General features: G+C 38.2%; 1 protein-coding gene across 2 annotated transcripts in view; it reads right to left on the reverse strand.

The window, feature by feature from the left end:
* Positions 1-21,875, reverse strand: part of RELN (reelin) — a 527,392-nt gene that overhangs the window by 361,917 nt on the left and 143,600 nt on the right. For both annotated transcript variants that reach the window (XM_022554391.3, XM_089917770.1), the window contains exon 3: positions 10,325-10,460. In XM_022554391.3, the coding sequence (XP_022410099.1) occupies positions 10,325-10,460 (136 nt within the window). The remainder of the gene's footprint in view (positions 1-10,324; positions 10,461-21,875) is intronic.

Raw genomic sequence — 21,875 nt, forward strand, 5'->3', positions numbered from 1 at the left:
CATGGCTTACAATAAGCAGAGACTCAAACATTTATTAAGAATGCTAAAAAGTGCAAACTGCATCATCAAAATTTTATTATGAAATACAAGTGAGGGTGTCTAAACTTCTTTGTAATCAGTAAAAATTACTTCTAACCAAACTGTATTTTTTTTACCAACTGCTAACAAAACACTGTTTGGGGCTGACTTAAAATACCTACATTATGCTTGCCAAGTCACTTCTGATTATAATTTGGTTTCCAATATTACTGATACCAAAAAGAGGATACCCTAGATGACAGATATTTTTTTTAAAAAAACCTGGGAACTAAAAATATATATTTCTCCTCCTACCATAAATCAATACCAGAATGACAATGTATTAAACTACAATATTTCTCAGACTTCTCTGGTAAGAATCACCTGGAGTGTGAGTTTAAAATATAGATCCCCAGACCCCCTCTTCTGGAGAATATGATTCTCTGGGACAGGGAATTTGTATTTTGGCAAATTCCCCAGCTAATTATTGTCAGAGAATGTGTGGATAAAAACACTAAGGAAATACCTTTCCAGTACCTTGGTTATTTTTTTTAATATATTAATGTATATAAAAAAAGAAGCATTAACAGATATAAAAGCACTGGGATTTTGAGCACTTAAAACCAGTTGATTTGGAGGAGCACAAATCAGACATATCAAGAAAAAAAACCAATATTTGTCATTTTCAAGATCCATTTATCTTTTATAGGTAAGAAACTATATGACAAACCTTTCTAAGTATTTAGCAATGTACTTCTCTGCTCTTTTTTTTTATGTTTATTTATTTATTTTCTTATTAGTCATCCATTTTATACACATCAGTGTATACATGTCAACCCCAATCTCCCAATTCATCACACCACGACCCCCACCCCTGCCGCTTTCCCCCTTTGGTGCCCATACGTTTGTTCTTTACATCTGTATCTCAATTTCTGCTCTGCAAACCGGTTCACCTGTACCATTTTCTAGGTTCAACATATATGCGTTAATACACGATATTTGTTTTTCTCTTTCTCACTTACTTCACTCTGTATGATACTCTCTAGATCCATCCACGTCACTACAAATGACTCAACTTCATTCCTTTCCATGGCTGAGTAATATTCCATTGTATATATGTACCACTTCTTCTTTATCCATTCATCTGTCGATGGGCATTTAGGTTGCTTCCATGACCTGGCTATTGTAAACAGTGCTGCAATGAACATTGGGGTGCATGTGTCTTTTTGAATTATGGTTTTCTCAGGGTATATGTCCAGTAGTGGGATTGCTGGGTCATATGGTCATTCTATTTTTAGTTCTTTAAGGAACTTCCATACTGTTCTCCATAGTGGCTGTATCAATTTACATTCCCACCAACAGTGCAAGAGGGTTCCCTTTTCTCCACACTCTCTCCAGCATTTGCTGCTTGTAGATTTTCTGATGATGCCCATTCTAACTGGTATGAGGTGATACTTCATGGTAGTTTTGATTTGCATTTCTCTAATAATTAGTGATGTTGAGCAGCTTTTCATGTGCTTCTTGGCCACCTGTATGTCTTCTGTGGTGAAATGTCTATTTAGGTCTTCTGCCCATTTTTGGATGGGGTTGTTTGTTTTTTTAATATTGAGCTGCATGAGCTGTTTATATATTTTGGAGATTAATCCTTCATCCGTTGATTCATTTGCAAATATTTTCTCCCATTCTGAGGGTGGTCTTTTCATCTTGTTTATGGTTTCCTTTGCTGTGCAAAAGCTTTGAGTTTCATCAGGTCCCATTTATTTTTGTTTTTATTTCCATTACTCTAGGAGGTGGGTCAAAAAATATCTTGCTGTGATTTATGTCACAGTGTTCTTCCTATGTTTTCCTCTAAGAGTTTTACACTGCCTGGTCTTACATTTAGGTCTCTAATCCATTTGGAGTTTATTTTTGTGTATGGTGTTAGGGGTGTTCTAATTTCATTCTTTTACAAGTAGCTGTCCAGTTTTCCCAGCACCAATTATTGAAAGACTGGCTTTTCTCCATTGTATATACCTGCCTCCTTTGTCATAGATTAGTTGACCATAGGTGCGTGCGTTTATCTCTGGGCTTTCTATACCGTTCCATATATATTTCTGTTTTTGTGCCAGTACCATATTGTCTTGATTACTGTAGTTTTGTAGTATAGTCTGAAGTCAGGGAGTCTGATTCCTTCAGCATTGTTTTTTTCCCTCAAGACTGCTTTGGAGATTCAGGGTCTTTTGTGTCTCCATACAAATTTTAAGATTCTTTGTTCTAGTTCTCTGAAAAATGCCATTGGTAATTTGATAGGGATTGCACTGAATCTGTAGATTGCTTTGGGTAGTATAGTCATTTTCACAATATTGATTCTTCCAATCCAAGAACATGGTAGATCTCTCTGTCTGCTGGTATCATCTTTAATTTCTTTCATCAGAGTCTTATAGTTTTCTGCATACAGTTCTTTTGCCTCCCTAGGTAGGTTTATTCCTAGGTATTTTATTCTTTTTGTTGCAATGGTAAATGGGAGTGCTTCCATAATTTCTCTTTCAGATTTTTCATCATTAGTGTATAGGAATGCAAGAGATTTCTGTGCATTAATTTTGTATCCTGCAACTTTACCAAATTCATTGATTAGCTCTAGTAGTTTTCTGGTGGCATCTTCCGGATTCTCTATGTATAGTATCATATCACCTGCAAACAGTGACAGTTTTACTTCTTCTTTTCCAATCTGTATTCCTTTTATTTCTTTTTTTTCTCTGATTGCCATGGCTAGGATTTCCAAGACTATGTTGAATAACAGTGGTAAGAGTGGACATCCTCATCTTGTTCCTGATCTTAGAGGAAATGCTTTCAGTTTTTCACCATTGACAATGATGTTTGCTGTGGGTTTGTCATATATGGCCTTTATTATGTTGAAGTAGATTCCTTCTAAGTCCACTTCCTGGACTGTTTATCATAAATGGGTGTCGAATTTTGTCAAAAGCTTTTTCTGCCATCTATTGAGATAATCATGTGGTTTTTATTCTTCAATTTGTTAATATGAGGTATCACATTGATTGATTTGTGTATATTGAAGAATCCTTGCATCCCTGGGATAAATTCCACTTGATCATGGTGTATGATCCTTTAAATGTGTTGCTGGACTCTGTTTGCTAGTATTTTGTTGAGGATTTCTGCATCCATATTCATCAGTGATAGTGGTCTGTAATTTTCTTTTTTTGTAGTATCTTTGTCTGGTTTTGGTATCAGGGTGATGGTGGCCTCATAGAATGAGTTTGGGAGTGTTCCTCCCTCTGCAATTTTTTGGAAGAGTTTGAGAAGGATGGGTGTTAGCTCTTCTCTAAATGTTTGATAGAACTCACCTGTGAAGCCATCTGGTCCTGGACTTTTGTTGTTGGAAGATTTTTAATCACAGTTTCAATTTCATTACTTGTGATTGGTCTGTTCATATATTCTATTTCTTCCTGGTTCAGTCTTGGAAGGTTATACCTTTCTAAGAATTTGTCCATTTCTTCCAGGTTGTCCATTTTATTGGCAAAGAGTTGATTGTAGTAGTCTCTTAGGATGCTTTGTATTTCTGCGATGCTGTTGTAACTTCTCCTTTTTCATTTCTAATTTTATTGATTTCAGTCCTGGCCCTCTTTCTTCTTGACTCTGGCTAATGGTTTATCAATTTTGTTTATCTTCTCAAAGAACCAGCTTTTAGTTTTACTGATCTTTGCTATTGTTTTCTCTGTTTCTATTTCATTTATTTCTGCTCTGATCTTTATGATTTCTTTCCTTCTGCTAACTTTGGGTTTTGTTTGTTCTTCTTTCTCTACTTCCTTTAGGTGTAACGTTAGATTGTTTATTTTAGATTTCTCTTTTTTCTTCACGTAGGCTTGTATAGCTATGAACTTCCCTCTTAGAACTGCTTTTGCTGCATCCCATAGGTTTTGGATCGTCATGTTTTCATTGTCATTTGTCTCTAGGTATTTTTTGATTTCCTCTTTGATTTCTTCAGTGATCTCTTGGTTATTTAGTAACGTATTGTTTAGCCTCCATGTGTTTGTGTTTTTTTACATTTTTTTCCCTGTAATTCATTTCTAATCTCATAGTGTTTTGGTCAGAAAAGATGCTTGATATGATTTCAATATTCTTTAATTTACTGAGGCTTGATTTGTGACCCAAGATGTGATATATCCTGGAGAATGTTCCGTGTGCACTTGAGAAGAAAGTGTAATCTGCTGTTTTTGAATGGAATGTCATATAAATATCAACTAAATCTATCTGGTCTATTGTGTCATTTAAAGCTTGTGTTTCCTTATTTATTTTCATTTTGGATGATCAGTCCATTGGTGTAAGTGAGGTGTTAAAGTCCCCTACTATTATCATGTTATTGCCTATTTCCTCTTTTATAGCTGTTAGCAGTTGCCTTATGTATTGAAGTGCTCCTACGTTGGGTGCATATATATTTATAATTGTTATATCTTCTTGGATTCATCCCTTGATCATTATGTAGTGTCCTTCCTTGTCTCTTGTAACATTCTTTATTTTAAAGTCTATTTTATCTGATATGAGTATTGCTACTCCAGCTTTCTTTTGATTTCTACTTGCACGGAATATCTTTTTCCATCCCCTCACTTTCAGTCTGTATGTGTCCCTAGGTCTGAAGTGGGTCTCTTGTAGGCATCATATATATGGGTCTTGTTTTTGTATCCATTCAGCAAGCCTGTGTCTTTTGGTTGTAGCATTTAACCCATTCACGTTTAAGGTAATTATCGATATGTATGTTCCTATGACCATTTTCTTAATTGTTTTGGGTTTGTTTTTGTAGGTCCTTTTCTTCTCTTGTGTTTCCCACTTAGGGAAGTTCCTTTAGCATTTATTGTAGAGCTGGTTTGGTGGTGCTGAATTCTCTTAGCTTTTGATTTCTCCATTGAGTCTGAATGAGATTCTTGCTGGGTAGAGGAATCTTGGTTGTAGGTTCTTCCCTTTCATCACTTTAAGTATATCATGACACTCCCTTCTGGCTTGTAGAGTTTCTGCTGAGAAATCAGCTCTTAATCTTATGGGAGTTCCCTTGTTATTTGTCGTTTGTCCCTTGCTGCTTTCAATAATTTTTCTTTGTCTTTCATTTTTGCCAACTTGATTACTATGTATCTCGGCGTGTTTCTCCTTGGGTTTAACCTGTGTGGGACTCTCTGCACTTCCTGGACGTGGATGGCTATTTCCTTTCCCATGCTAGGGAAGTTTTCGACTATAATCTCTTCAAATATTTTCTCAGGTCCTTTTACTCTCTCTTCTCCTTCTGGGACCCCTATAATGTGAATGTTGTTGCATTTAATGTTTTCCCAGAGGTTTCTTAGGCTCTCTTCATTTCTTTTCATTCTTTTTTCTTTATTCTGTTCCCCAGCAGTGAATTCCACCATTCTGTCTTCCAGGTCACTTATCTGTTCTTCTGCCTCAGTTATTCTGCTACTGATTCTTTCTAGTGTAGTTTTCATTTCAGTTATTGTTTTGTTCATCTCTGTTTGTTCTTTAATTCTTCTAGATCTTTGTTAAACATTTCTTGCATCTGCTCGATCTTTGCCTCCATTTTTTTTCGCGAGGTCCTGGATCATCTTCACTATCATTATTCTGAATTCTTTTTCTGGAAGATTGCATAGCTCCACTTCATTTAGTTGTTTTTCTGGGGTTTTATCTTCTTCCTTCATCTGGTACATAGCCCTCTGCCTTTTCATGTTGTCTATCTTTCTGTGAATGTAGTTTTTGTTCCACAGGCTGCAGGATTGTAGTTCTTCTTGCTTCTACTTTCTGCCCTCTGGTGGATGAGGCTATCTAAGAGACTTGTGCAAGTTTCCTGATGGGAGGGACTGGTGGTGGGTAGAGCTGGCTGTTGCTCTGCTGGGCAGAGCTCAGTAAAACTTTAATCCGCTTGTCTCATGATGGGTGGGGCTGGGTTCCCTCCCTGTTGGTTGTTTGGCCTGAGGTGACCCAACACTGGAGCCTACCCAGGCTCTTTGGTGGAGCTAGTGGTGGACTCTGGGGGGGCTCACACCAAGAAGTACTTCCCAGAACTTCTGCTGCCAGTGTCCTTGTCCCTTGGTGAGCCACAGCTGCCCCCCGCATCTGCAGGAGACCCTCCAACACTAGCAGGTAGGTCTGGTTCAGCCTCCTATGGGGTCACTGCTCCTTGCCCTGCATCCTGATGCGCACACTACTTTGCACGTGCCCTCCAAGAGTGGAGTCTCTGTTTCCCCCAGTCTTGTTGAAGTCCTGCAATCAAATCCCGTTAGCCTTCACAATCTGATTCTCTAGGAATTCCTCCTCCCGTTGCCGGACCCCCAGGTTGGGAAGCCTGATGTGTGACTCAGAACCTTCACACCAGCAGGTGGACTTCTGTGGTATAAGTGTTCTCCAGTTTGTTAGTCACCCACCCAGCAGTTATGGGATTTGATTTTATTGTGATAGCAACCCTCCTACTGTCTCATTGCGGCTTCTCCTTTGTCTTTGCATGTGGGGTATCTTTTTCAGTGAGTTCCAGTGTCTTCCTGTCAATGACTATTCAGCAGTTAGTTGTGATTCCAGTGTTTTCGAAAGAGGGAGTGAGAGCATGTCCTTCTACTCCGCCATCTTGAACCAACGTCCAGTTCCTTGGTTATTTATCAGCACCTTCCAATTTTGTTTTTGGTTTGGGGAGTCCCTGATTTGAGGCTGATCACCTCTGCAGACTCTGGACTTCCTGCAAAGCTGAGGACTAGATCCAGGACTCTGCATGCTCATAACAACCCTTTTCAGGAAATTATTACTAACCTTATATAATGGGTGGGAAAATTAAGTCTCAGATTCACTTGGCCCATACCATGTATTTTGAGGGCACCCCCCAAAAAATACCTATATTATTTATCAGAAGAGAATACAATTTGATATCCCAGCAACAGTGAGGCCATAAGCCATCAAATATCATTTTAAAACAGGTTAAATGAGTAACTATATCTATTTGGACATAGGCAGTTCTGTATTGCTGGCATAGATTTAATTTGTGTTCTTTCAAAAAAGTAATTCTTGTTTTAAATGAAGAAGTTATACATGGCAAGAATTTAAATTACCCTAACAAGTGCCAACATGAGTAAGATAAAGCATGCCAAAAGAGAGAGTCAGAGCTTACTATTAAACTAAAGAAAAAGACAACATTGTACATCAGATACAGCTGGCCCTCCATATCCCCGGATTTTGCTTCCATGGTGGGTTGAATCTCTGGATGAAGAAACCACAGATACAGAGGGTCTGCTGTACCATGCCATTTCACATACAGGACTTGAGCATACATGGGAGGTCCTAGAACCAATAACCCCCACCCTCCCAGGATACAGAATTCAAAGGGCATTTTCTTTGAATTCTATGTATAATTCCTTGAACCAACTGTGGAGGAATCACGAAGAAATAAGAATTTGCCCTTATCCAATCTAATCTAATAGAAAAGGCAAGAAATTAACTCAAATAAATATAGAGTAAAATACAGCCAGCATTATAATAGAGTTACAAGCAAAATGTGACAATACACATCACTTCTGTTGCTGATGTCTTAGAAGCTTTACAGAAGATTTTTTAAGAATGCCAGCTTGGAGAGAGAGGCATGGACATATATACACTACCAAACGTAAGGTAGATAGCTAGTGGGAAGCAGCCACATAGCACAGGGAGATCAGCTCGGTGCTTTGTGACCGCCTGGAGGGGTGGGATAGGGAGGGTGGGAGGGAGGGAGACGCAAGAGGGAAGAGATATGGGAACATATGTATATGTATAACTGATTCACTTTGTTATAAAGCAGAAACTAACACACCATTGTAAAGCAATTATACTCCAATAAAGATGAAAATAAATAAATAAATAAATAAAAAGAATGCCAGCTTGAAGAAAGGATAGGAATTTAACAACTGAATTTGACAGAATAAAATGTTCTAGGCTAAGGGAAAAGCATGGCGAAAGAGAGGAAGTCATGGAATGTATAGGGAATTGTGGGAAGTACTGCCAATTTGTGCCCATCAGGAGGTGCAGGCTATGGGAGACGAGAGAAGATGATCAACAGCAAGATTTGGAAGAACCTTGAAACCAATGCCCAAGGGCTGGCCTTTAGAAGGAAGTCTTAGGATATCCAAGTTTTGAGCACTTTTGCCTTAGAAAGATTAACTGGACAACAATGTGCAAGATGGACTAGATGGGAAATAGGATGGAGGTGAACAGACCAGTTAGGAAGCTACTGCAATCATCTTAGCAAGAGGTACTGGAAGGAAAGGGTTCAAGTGTGAAAAACTTTCTGAGGGAGAAAATGATGGGATTAAATGTAATCCACCTGGGTGGGATGAATCTCACGTTTGCAGCCTGAGTAACCCAGAGCAGTGGTCCCCAACCGTCTTGGCACCAGGGACCGGTTTCATGGAAGACACGGGGGGGTGGGGAGAGATGGTTCAGGCAGTATGCAAGTGATGGGGAGTGATGGGGAGCAGCAGAGAAAGCTTTGCTCCTCACCCGCTGCTCACTTCCTGCTGTGCGGACTGGTTCCTAACAGGCCGCTATCAGTCTGCGGACTGCGGGGGGTTTGGGGACCCCTGACCCAGAGGATAGGCAGAGAGAGTATATAATCAGTGATGTGATATAAACCCTTGACATTCAACTGTGTATTATTAAGGGAGAAGAAAAGGTAGTGGTAAATTTTGGAGTATGCAGGTTTATGGGATTTTGTTGTCTGAATAGAAGGTTGGAATAGAACACTATTCAAGATGAATTCCAGCTCTGTTTCACCTGACTGCCCATAGAATAGCTGTTTCTGAACTGCCTTTGACCTTGTTCCATTGGCCTACTCATCCATTCAAGAAATATTTAGTAAATGCTTACTGTGTGTGCAGAGACTGTACTAGACAACTGGGGCAAATCAGTGAACAAAATAGAAATGCATTCTTGCCTTCAAGGAACTTGCATTTCAGCAGGAACAATCACACAATAAATAACATACATAATTAAATAAATGAAGTATATCATGTGTTAGAAGTGAACAAAGGGCTATGAGGGAAAAAAGAGACGACTAAGAAAGATGAGGAGCAGTGATTGTAAGGCAAGGGTAGGGGAACAATCTATATTGAGAGATGGCAGAAGTCACAGACTTTGAACTGTAGTTCAGAGTTTATCTAAGGATGCTGTTGGGACATTGCTCACTACATTTCCCTGTTTCCTCTTAATGAAAGCAAAGGAGAGATTCAGTAGGTTTCTATAGAGTTCTGACTTCTTACCACCATGAATCAGCTAACTGATCACATTTTCCTCTTGGCACTAGTGGCTAGAAAGCTAAAAGCTAAATCTCTAATCTGTGGTCTTCTTCTAAACCATGTATGGAGCCTCATAGCATTTTTTTGTACCTGTTTTCATCTTATTTTCTGCATATCATTTTCCTATTGCCTTGATTTCTTCACATACTTTTATCTTATTGTGTATTTTAATCAGCTAAAATCCAATTTAGATCTCCTGAGGTATAAATAAATATGCAAAAATAAACTGCTAAAATTACTTTTTTTTTTTTTTTACAGTTTTGGCCTCTTTTGACACCAAAATGAGAGGTTTTAATTAACATTAAATCTGTTAAAATAATACATTTAAATAGTGACTGTATATGTAACCTCATGAGAGGTATATTTGTAACCTAGCAGGACCCTATGGGGCCTTCCCAGGACAGACTACCCCATGTGCTACACCTGTCTCTTACTTGTAGAAAAACTTTAGCCTCCTAGGCCTTCCCTGAGTGCCAAAGCATAAATTTAATCAGAGAAGTAAAAAAATATGGAAACAAAGGCAAACAGCCAAGCAAGACAAAATTATAATAGTTTAGTCAAGGACCTTTAGTTCCTCCTCAAGGGCTACAGATAATATTCTGAGCCATGTCCTCTGAGCTGCTGTGTAGGTACTGAAACCCCCACCAGGTGGGTAACTGTATGCTGCCCACAAACACCTTGACCCCACACCAGCTGGAACCAGAGGTTGATAATATCGACTCCTGATTACCTCGCCATCAACCAATCAGAAGAATGTCCATGAGCTGATCATGTACCCCACAACCCTCTCCCTCACCCTGTCTTTAAAAAAACCTCTCCCTGAAAGCCACTGGGGATTTCAGGTCTTTTGAGCACTAGCTGCCTGGACTCCTTGTTTGGTGCCCTGATATAAACACTGTACTTCCCTTCACCACAAGCTGGTGTCCACAGATTGGCTTTACTGCGTGCAGGCGAGTGGACCCAAGTTTGGTTTGATAACACATTTGCCTTCTGTACCAGTCACAGACATTTTGGGTACTTACATGAAATTCACACAGCCTGTGCCAGCAGGTGGAGCAATCCAGACGAAGCTGAGGTTGGTTGTGGGCAGATGACTCACATGAGAGGCCACCACACTGCACATAAACTGGTTACCAAACTGGTGGTCAGACATGATCCCTGACAAACAGAAAGGAAGGGAAGTTGTTATAAAAACAATAAAACACAGTCCTTGTGATAATAATATTTTCTGGACATTTTTCTTTTATGTTAAGATTCAACATGCTGTTTGGCTTCCCCATAAGTTATGCAATTTTTTACTTCCTATTGTCAGAAGGAAATGAATCGTTTAAAACATTATTGTTAAGGAGCAATCCACTAAATTATTGCTATAGTATTTGCTTCATTTTGATTTTGTTGACTGGTCTTTGCCCATCAACAAAGACCACCAGGAACACGGTATAACAAGGTTGGATTTATTGGAAGTGATTGCAGCAATGGAGACCAAATACTATTGGGAACTTGGAGGTATCTCAGTATGAGGACGTTAGGAGGAGCTTGTTAAAATATTTGGGCTTGTGTTAGGTTATTTTAGAGAGCAGGGTGATCAAGCTGGCCCAGGAATTTCCCGATTGTAGTACTGAAAGTCCTGCATCCTGGGGACCCCCTCAGTCTTGTTGGGGAGGTTCCAGGTAAAGGTGGTTTTGCTTCTGGGAGCAAATTTATCACTGAGTATCTTAATTTTTATCTATGAGACACGAGGAATGGAGTAGGGCTAAAGCTGAGATCGATAAAAAAGCAGCGGCGGTCACGTTAGCATGGAGAGGGGATATTGGTCATTTTTGTGGTTTGCACCATGTTCTTGCTTTTGTCTGTGTTCAGGCATGATTACAAGGTGATCTTGTTTTTGTCTCAAACCACAACTGTCTCAGAGCAGATGACCTATGAAACTGCTCATGTTCAACACGAGAACATCATGGCCTAGCTGAGTACCAAGTCAGCTCGCAGCTGAGCTATCAGGAGATGCTTTTTTTTCTTTTTTAGTAAGGTGATTCTCTTATGTTTACCTCAGATATAAAATATTAATAGATAACTCAACACTAAGAAAATGAATAACTTGATTTTTGTAAATAGGCAAAAGATCTCACCAAAAAAGATATATAGATGGCAAATAAGCATACAAAAAGATGTTCAACATCATATGTCATTAGAGAATTGCAAATTAAAACAATGAAATGCCTCTACACACCTAATATTCAACCAAAGTCCAAAACACTGACAATTCCAAACACTGGTAAGGATGTGGAACTACAGTAACTTATTCATTGCTGGTGAGAATGCAAAATGGTATAGCCATTTTGGAAGACAGTTTGGTGTTTTTTTACAAAAATAAACATACTCTTACCACATAATCCAGAAATCACACTCCTTGGTATTCACTCAAATAAACTGAAAATTTATCTCCACTCAAAACCCTGCATATGGATGTATATAGCCGTTTTATTCATAACTGTGAAAACTTGGAAACAACCAAGATATCCTTTATTAAGTGAATGGATAAACTGGTACATCCAAACAATAGAATATTTTTCAGAGTTAAAAGGAAATGAGCTATCAAGCCATGAAAAGACATGAATAAATAAGTGTATAGTACTAAATGAAAGAAGCCAATATGAAAGAACTACATGCTGTATGACTCCAACTATGTGACATTCTAGAAAAGGTAAAATTATGGAGACAGTGGTTGCCAGGGTTAGGAGGGAAGGGGGGAGGTATGAATAGGCAGAGCACAGAGGATTTGTAGGTCAGTGAAACTATTCTTTATAATATTGCAGTGGTGAATACACAACACCAAGAATGAAACCTAATGTAAACTATGGACTCTGAGTGACAATGACGTGTCAGTGTAGGTTCATTTGCTGTAACAAAGATATCACTATGGTGCAGGATGCCTGGGAGGTTTGCTGTGGCCTAAAACTGCTCTAAAAATAAAGTTTATTAATAAAAAAAAACATTGCCAGGAGTGGGCAGTTAAATAAAAAATTAATTTGTTGGCTTTGTGAACTTGGGCAAATGGCTTACTCTCTCTGAGATCCAGTTTCCCTGTCTTTAAAATGAAGACACATGTCCACTCCATCCTAAAGTTATTGTGAGAATTAAATGACTCAATACATATGACAGCATCTGGTACAGTACCCCTGTATTTGGATAGGTGCCCTGCCTACATGTCATCACAGCAGTTCACACATTGCTCCATCATACCCTGGACCATCTCTCCAGGGAGTCTATGAGGGACTAGGTCTTTAATTTTTATATTTCAAGTGACTATCATAATGTCTGGCACATCACAGATACTCAAGAAATATCTTCTAAATAAATACAAGAATAATTTAACTATAAAAATAAAAGACAATGTAAATTATACACATTACATCAACTAATGAAATAGAATCTTCTAGAATAGCAAGTTGTTCAGAATAGGTCATACTGGCCAAAGAAATAGAAGAACAAGTCTATATTTTGACATATCCTAATGATGTTACTTTTCTCAAGTATGTATGTATGTATATATATATATATATATATATATATATATATATGTATTTTTAAAGCTGTATCTTGAGACAAAAGGATGAAAGTCATCAAGCCAGAGAAACCACAAGGTTAGAGAGGATGACAGACTCCAGACTCCCAAGGAAATCACAGAGTGCTGAAGGAGACTCAGTAGCCGTGACTCAGGAATTGCCACTCCCCTCTGGTCGGGCATAAAGCAGGGATCCAGTGTATGGAAAATGATACATATGCAGGAGTCAGCCCGGCCACAAATGAAAGCAAAAGTTCCAGCCACAATCATGTGGGAATGGAAATGAATCAAACAAAATAACATTTCAGGGTCTCAGAGTCTTGGTAACAGAATTCATGTTCAAATATCTCCTCACTCCTCAAAGCTCCTCTTAGAAAGTGAGTCATGTCTAGACTGCATATTACTTGACAGAATTTTATAAGGTAGCTGTAGAGTTGCAATTGCCTCATGCCCTACCCTGGGTAAATAACCTACAGGACGACATTCTTGCAATCCAACTGTCTAGCACAGCAGTTCTCCAACTTGGCTACACAGAAGCATCACCTAAAGAGATTGAATAAATACTGGTTCCCAGACATTCTGAGTGAAGCAGCAGAAAAAAACAGTATTTACAGAATCCCTGTGTTGCATCAAACACTGGGTTAGGCCCTATGGAGGTACACAGAAGAAATATAGAACATTGTCCCTACCTTGATATGACTTCAGCTGGGATGAGAAAACTGGAATAAGCTAACATTATAAACAGAACAACTAGAAAATAAGTAAGTGCTAACTGGGTGGTATTTGCGAAAAATACAAAAGAGGAGAGAAAGAGCGATTACTGTGGACAATTATAATAATGACAACTAATGTTTATTGAGCACTTACTATGGCCTGACACTATTCTAAGCATTTCATGAATATTTACTTGTTTAAGGCTCTTAACAATCCTATGCAGTAGGAGCTGTTATTTTCTCTATTTTACCCATGAGGAAACTAATATGATGAAGATAAATACTCGCTTACAGTTATACAGCAAGGGCAGTATAGCCTGGATTCAAACAAGCATCCTTGCTGCACAGTCAGAAATGGCACTGTAGACAACAAGGTCCTACTGTATAGGGAACTATATTCAATATCTTATAGTAAACTATAATAGAAAAAGAAAAAAATGACTTTGTTGAAGAGGGAGACTGGAATTGAGTTTTGAGGGAAAAACTAAGATTTCCCATATTTGTTTTTATGTACATGAGGCAGGAGAGTATAAGCACGAGATCGTACCCTCAGCTCTGTCACCCACCGCTGCATGACCTTGGTCAGGTTGCTCCCTCTCAAGCTTCAGTTCCAACATCTACAAACTGCTGGTCCATGATCTCTAAGACTCCTTTCAGTGCCTTAGCTCTCTGAGTACAATTTAAATGAACAGAAGAAAGATGGGAGGACAGCTCACAAAGGCAGACATAATGAGCAGAGGTATGCATATAAAATGAGAACAAGGAGGAGAGCAGTCAGCATCAGCTTCCAGTGTTCTGTGAAACACAATTTACTGCATCTGCCACAGTGATCACCTTAATGGCTTCTGTGTCATGAAAGACATATGCCATCTAGTATATGTGATTTGAAACCTATTCTTGGATAACTTTAATTTGAATTTGATAATCAATTTAAATTTACGATGGTGCTTTCCCTTGCTGCATGCTGGATAATAGGATATATGTATTGAGTTTTAATATTACTTGAAAAAGGGAAAATCAGATCTATGATAAAAGAATTTAATTACACTGTGTATCTCAGGGAGATATATACATGTAAAATATATATGTGTGTAGTGTAGCTATAATAAAGATTTTATTGTCATTGTTGTGGCTATGTACAAAAATTTTTTTCTGTGGAATTTCTTCCCCCGAAAAAGAAGCTATTCTTTTCCAAGAGAACTGGACTATGACAGAAAGAAAGCACTTCAAGAAGTATGGCTCTCTTTGTCTAACTTTGGATGAAGAAGTAAAGGGTATCCTTCAATCTGTGAGGTTCTATGAGACTGATAACTGGCCTGATAGATTTTAAAGCATTTATGTTATAGATACATTTTCCTTTTGAATATTGTGTACACACATTTAAAAAATAGGAATATTGACAATCTAACTATAATTTCTGTACCAAGAAATAACCAAGGTAACTTTTTAATATAACTCTTCCGTTGACAAAGTATGAGTGTTTTAAATTCATTAAATTCTTCAAACCATTGGATATCTACTTTAAAATTATCTAGCATCTACCTTCTTAATCAAAGTTGTGGTTAAAGGATAGGAATCTATGCCAGAGTTTCCTTTATCCACATTATACTTCTGCAAGATTAGGCTCACGATGTCTTTAATTGTTCTAAAGTTGCTTCCATGATCCCTTTTAAGACAGTGATACTCATTTCTGTGCCTTCCGGGATGTCATTTTCCTTGACAAGTCTTCAGTTATTTTAAGTTTGTGACTAAACCTTGTATGAACTCCATTTTCCCTCAGGAATACTCTTCTATGCTTTTAATGTGCATACCTTGAGTCTTCAGAACTTTAACTAGAATTTCTATGATTCCCCCATTTTGAAAATAAAATGTACACATCCTCATAAAAATGTAGGCCATTCGCTTCCAAGAAACACCCTGAAGATGTTATTACCAAAAATAACCAATGTACTAGGAAAATTACACATTCATGTTGGGTTTATTCTATATTTTATAGATTAAAGACGTGGATTACTCAAATCGGTTCAGTTTGTAATTTGCCATAGTTAGGGTTAAAGTGGGCAGAAGCATGTCCTGGTTTTTTCATGTGATTCAAGAACTAAGACATCTGTGGATGGGATATCACGAAATAAAGGGAAAGTACATTAAGATTATAGATTTTTGGTTTGTGATATATGTAACCTTCATATATAAAAATTATGAAATCTTAAACATTTTATTGTTTCAAACACTTTCAGAAAGTATGGCAGAAGATTTTGTCAGGAAGTTTATTAAATTCATTAACTTATGTCTGTATAAAAAGTGTAAGAACAGACAAATATTTAAGATGATGTCTGTTTCCTTTTATTTTCATCATTTTCTCTTTGTTTCAAAGGGATATCTAAAGGCTTGCATGAGTTAATAAAAAGTAGACTGTTCTGAAAATGTAGTCTGGAAAGTTATTGTTATATTTTAAGTGAAGAGAGAAAGTGAAATATGGAGTTCCTTTATGTCATTCTTTAATCTTTTCATTTGATTCAAATATGAATAACTGTTTACTTGCAGAATTTGACTTGTCTATTATTTGCCTTCTTTGCTAGGTCAATGTACACAAATATTTCAACAAAGCTAAACATGATTTTATATGCTGAAAAGTAATCACCGAACTTCCTGAAAACATACTTATTGCAGCTTATCTGTGAAGTACCAGCCTGATGAAAATGGATATGAAAATAATAGCTTTCAAGTAGTGATACAAGTTAATGAAAAGTATGGGCACCCACACTCACACATATGCACTGGGTATATTTAACTTTTAAAGCATTGATTTGAAGGCATTTGGTTTCAGATTTAGGTCTAGAAAGAAAAAAGTACGAAAACCTTTTAAAAATCTTTCTGGAATTGTATGTCTATGGGTATACATTAGAAATGTATGAGGATCCATGCTATTCCCATACGTCTTGTTGGTTATACACAAAGAACTTATTCTAAGTCAACCTGACTCTTTCCTCACTCATGCAGTTACAAAGGTGAGAATTCTTGCTTTTGCCTTCCCTCTTCATCCCTCTTCCGGCACTACTGTTTATCAAATGCCCTCTCTGTGCCAGGTGTTTTCCCCATGTTATTACCTTACTACTATTATAGAGGCAATAGAGGGGAAAGGTTGAGAGCACAGACCCTGGAGGCAGTCTGCCTGGGTTCAGATCTTTGCTCCACTACCAAGGAATTGTGGAATTTGGGGCAGGTTACTGAAACACTGTTCCTCACTTTCCTCTCCAGGAAAATGGAGATGATAATAATGGGGTGGCTCTGAAGATTAGATGAATATGTGCACATAGTTAGCACTATATGTGTTAGCTATTACTATCATTCCCACTTCAGAGATAAATGAGAATTATCAAGAGCCGGTGGATTTAAGTGACTTTCCAACACTTAAACAAGTGTTGATAACAGAGCTAGTGAACAGCACTGGAACACAGATCCATCTTCTATCTTACACTGTCCACTGGATTCCTCCCTCCTTGTGTCCATAAGACGCAGTACCTCAATTCTGGGACAGACCCCTGTGTCGATCCAACCTAAATCCAAATCCAGTGATGAAATGCAAACCATCTGAGAGTGAGCATGAAGAGGGCCCCTGCTCTAGGAACAAACTCAGGTGCTGTCCTCCCCCCACCCCACATTCCAACCCTCTCTCTCCAAAGATGTCAATTTCTTATCAGTTTTTGGATAACCTTTGTCCTCTTGCTAGACACATCCTTGAGTTAGGTACAGACGTGAGTGAGACATCTTTAGGTCAAAAGTGCTCCCCTAAGGGGCAAAGCCATCCAGTTACACTTTGGTCTATGTGGCCACTGAGTTTGACAGAGCAGCATCCTTGCCAAAGAGCTATGTAAAGTCTGCACTGTATTTAACTGAAGCTCTCTGATCCACTGTTTCAAAGCATATCTCTGCTGCCTTTCCTCCTAACACTGCATACTCTGCCTCCCCTCTTAAAAGTTGCTTGGTGGTAGATAATCTCTACACGTTGTCTGCCCCCAGCCTTTCCAAACTAACTGCACCATGCTGGCTATGTGTCCAGAACTATACTCCCCTCCTTTTCACTGCTGCACTTGACTGAATCTAGATTTCCCCACACTTAGTCCTCACTTCATATTGCATTCTTCTATATTCAAGTCTCATGAGCGTTGGTCTAGTAGGTGGAAACTAAGTTGCATGCCTTCACCCTAGAAAGGAAGTATGAAAATTCTATTTGGGGATGGTGGTACTAACAATATGGGAAACTGTATAGAAATGGTGGCCAATCATAGATGGCTTATGTCTACTTCAGAGGGCAATTTCAAAGTCTATAAAGTTCTGGATTTCTTGATCCAAAAATAGCTAAAATAACTGATAGTCTTAAAAGACCACAGCTTTTAGGACTATTTCCATGAGCCTCTACATTGAGTTCTTTACCCTTGACATTGAACGGGCTTTCTGTCACAGGAAAAGTACTGCTCATAGCAGTCAATCTATTTGATGGACAGGAGCAAAAGCTCCCCATACCCTTCCTGCACAGCCTAATAGATTTCCCCAAAAGTCACACAAGGAGAGAAGATGTGCCTCTGGTTTCTGACTCCAGAGGTGTAAATCTGGAATAAATGACAGAGTTCCTGCTAAAGGAGGAACATCAATGAGCCAGCATAATATTTATTATCTCAGCTAAAGTATACTACCTACCTAGTCTTGGAGTCACTCCAATCAATCATCAACTCTTTCTGATGTTACCTCAAAATTTTTTCAACTGTGTCCCCTCTTGCCTACCCTTCCCACCATGGCTTTATTTCAGACTTTCATTATCTTTTTTTGACCAGTGCCAATAGCTCCCAAACTGGTCTCTGTATTCAGTTTTGCCTCCTCAGGTTAATTCTCAGTACAGGTATCTTTCTAAGATGCAAATCTGATTTTATCATTCTACTGATTTAAATCCTTCAGTGCAATCCAAACTTGACAAAATTAGTCCTAAGTACTTCAACATGAAATTCTGTCCTCTATCTAACTGGGCTCATCTATCATGACCCTTGCTCAAACTTCATACTCTACAAAACCAAACTGAATATAGTTGTATGTACTTATCTCTGGTTTTGCTCCTGTTCTTTCTGCCTAGACCAGGGGTCAGCAAACTATGACCCACTGGTCAAATCTGGACTATGGCCTGTTTTTGTACAACCACTGAACTAAGAATAGTTTTACATTCTGAAAAGTTGTAAAAAAAAAATGAAAAATATGCAAAAGAGACCTACCGTTATAACCTGAAAAGCCTAAAATGCTAACTATCTGGTCATTTACAGAAAAAGTTTGCTGACCCTTGACCTAAAGTGCCCTTTCTTCCTCTGGCTTGGCTAGACCATTACTTTTCACTTAATACACACAAGATCATAAACCATCTCCTCCACGACATTTTCCTGTACAATTCCTTCTGTATCCAAGGTTAATGTTAGGAACATTTGCATGTTCTCATAATACCCAGAGAACCGTTCTGTTATTGAAGTACTCATTGCATTACAGAGAGTTATATGTCTTCCCAATTAGATAAGTTAGTTATATTATAAATTATTTTATCTATACAAATTTATCATACGCACATAATAAATGTTAATGGGATGAACTGTTGCTGCATAAAGGCATTGCAATTGACATCATATGGTATTACAGTAATTTAAATGATAGGAGCTCTCCGTGGTACTGGAGAGACTCTGCCTACAGCTTCTTCCCATACAATGCCCAGAACCTTTATGTTTTGTGTTTCTCAGTTACCTTCACCAGCCTCTATCATGACTTCACGACTTTTTCTGCTACTTTCTAGTCAACTTTCCATAGAATCCTAACTAACTCTTATCCAACTCTCTTCTGCTCCAGTTAACTGTACATACCTTTTTGGTCAGGGCATTTGGTGTGCACCAGATAGCCATATACTCACACACAATTTCTAGCCTCTTTGCAGTTCAAGGGCCCATGTGAATAATTTTGACCAATGGGATATGAACAGAAGTGAAGTGTACTATTTCCTACTTGAAGCACAGAGCAGAGACTGAGTCCTCTAGCTTCCTTTATTCCCTTGCCTTGATAGCAGTGGAAGCCACACACTGTGATAGTATAGCCACAATATGGAAATACCTTAGATTGCTGAGTCCCTGCATGGAGGACAACTACCCTGAAGAGTCTTCAACTCCTATCAGACTATCGAGATAAGCTGCAACTTGGGGTTTAATTTGTTACCAAAGCAAAACTGAATTTCCCTGATTAATACATCCTTTTAATATAACTCTTATCACACTTCATTTAATTCTATTTCCTTTATTAAATTTTAAGTTACTTGAGAAAAGTGGTTTGGTCTTACATTGATTTTGCACAGCATCAGTCAATAATTGTTTGCTAAATGAGCAGACTTAAGTCTGCTTTCCTCTTCTCCATAGTATTTCCTACTGTCAAAAAGAACAATAATCTGTTTACTTTACAGCAGTCAAAGGAAAACTGTGATGAATGTAAGCTGTGTAGCAGTAGTCAAGAGAAAGGACTCTAGAACCAAACTGCCTGGGTTCACGTCCCAGTTCTGCCATATACTAGCTATGTCCTTGTTAAATTATGTAAATCCCCTGTGCCTCAGTTTCCTTACACGTGAAATATGGAAAACAAACAATATTACCCATCTCATCAGGTTACATAGTTAACGCATGTAACGGTATAGAACAATACCTAGCCCATAATAAATACTATATAAATGCTGGCTTCTTCTACATCATTAAAACTTCTCGTTACGGGCCCTAAATTTCTATCCATGTCCCTAGAAACTTACAGAACAAAGATATATTTTTCTGGTAAAGACATTTCATTCAGTAACTTCAGGCTTTGTTTTCTTACAGAATTAACTAATAAGTTAAAAAATATTAAATCGTACAATATAAAAAAATTACAGCTTAAACATGTAAAACATTATAATTATGGCAAGCACTTTATCTATATATATCATAGTGGCAGTTTATGTGCCACTAAGCAAAGCACCGTCTAAGAAAGCACTGTCACTTAATGAATGAATTGATGATATATATTTCATCATGTTTTCAATTCTACTGATTCCAAATCAGATAAAATAAATATCAATAAATTTTTAAAGACAGATCACAAGGAAATTGTTTTCAAATATGATGTATACTACTTTCATTTAAATTTTGTTAAAATTCATACTCCACTGAGGCAGTAATTTGAATATTCTATCAGAAAAATGAGTGTTTCATATTCCTCAAGGTTAAATGACTGCAAAGTAGTCTTAGAAATTTAAAAATTCCTTTCATATTTAAAACATATTAGGAGGGGGCAGAGTCAAGATGGCAGCATGGGAAGACACAGAGTTCAGGGTCTCCTCACAACTAGGGCACCTGCTGGATGCTGGTGGGGGACCTTGATGCCCAGGGAGATGGGAGGAACCCCAAAGAGAACCGCTTGCAGGATCTTGGTTCATGAGCCGGGGGTCAGGCCAAAGCTCCTGCAGTGGGAGCTCTGAGTCTGAACCACTGGACTAACAGAGAACCTCAGACCCCAGGGAATATTCATTGGAGTGAGGTCTCCTGGAGGACCTCATCTCGGGACCAAGACCCAGCTCTACCCAACAGCCTACAAACTCCAGTGTTGGAAACCTCAGGCCAAACAACCAGTAAGACAGGAACACAATCCCACCCATCAAAAAAAAAAACAAAAAACAATGAGATGGCAAAAAAATATCTCACAAATGAAGGAGCAAGGCAAAAACCTGGAAGACAAAATAAACGAAGAGGAAATAGACAATCTGCCTGAAAAAATTCAGAGTAATGATAGTAAAGATGATCCAAAATCTCGCAAATAGAATGCAGGCACAGATTGAGAAAATACAAGAAATGTTTAACAAAGATCTAGAAGAACTAAAGAACAAATAAACAGAGATGGACAATAACTGAAATGAAAAATACACTGGAAGGAATCAGTAACAGAATAACTGAGGCAGAAGAACGGATAAGTGAGCTGGAAGACAGAATGGTGGAAATAACTGCCGAGGAGCAGAATAAAGAAAAAAGAATAAAAAGAATTGAAGACAATCTCAGAGATCTCTGGGACAACACTAAACACACCAACATTCGAATTATAGGGGTCCCAGAAGGAGAAGAGGAAAAGAAAGGGTCTGAAAAAATATTTGAAGAGATTATAGTGGAAAACTTCCCTAACAAGGGAAAGAAAAGAGTCACTCAAGTCCAGGAAGTACAGAGAGCCCCATACATGATAAACCCTAGGAGAAACACACCAAGACAC

The sequence above is a fragment of the Delphinapterus leucas genome, chromosome 9, assembly GCF_059928025.1.
Source record: "Delphinapterus leucas isolate spDelLeu-1000000601 "Yukka" chromosome 9, BTC_Dleu_Yukka2, whole genome shotgun sequence".
NCBI classification, from domain to species: domain Eukaryota; kingdom Metazoa; phylum Chordata; class Mammalia; order Artiodactyla; family Monodontidae; genus Delphinapterus; species Delphinapterus leucas.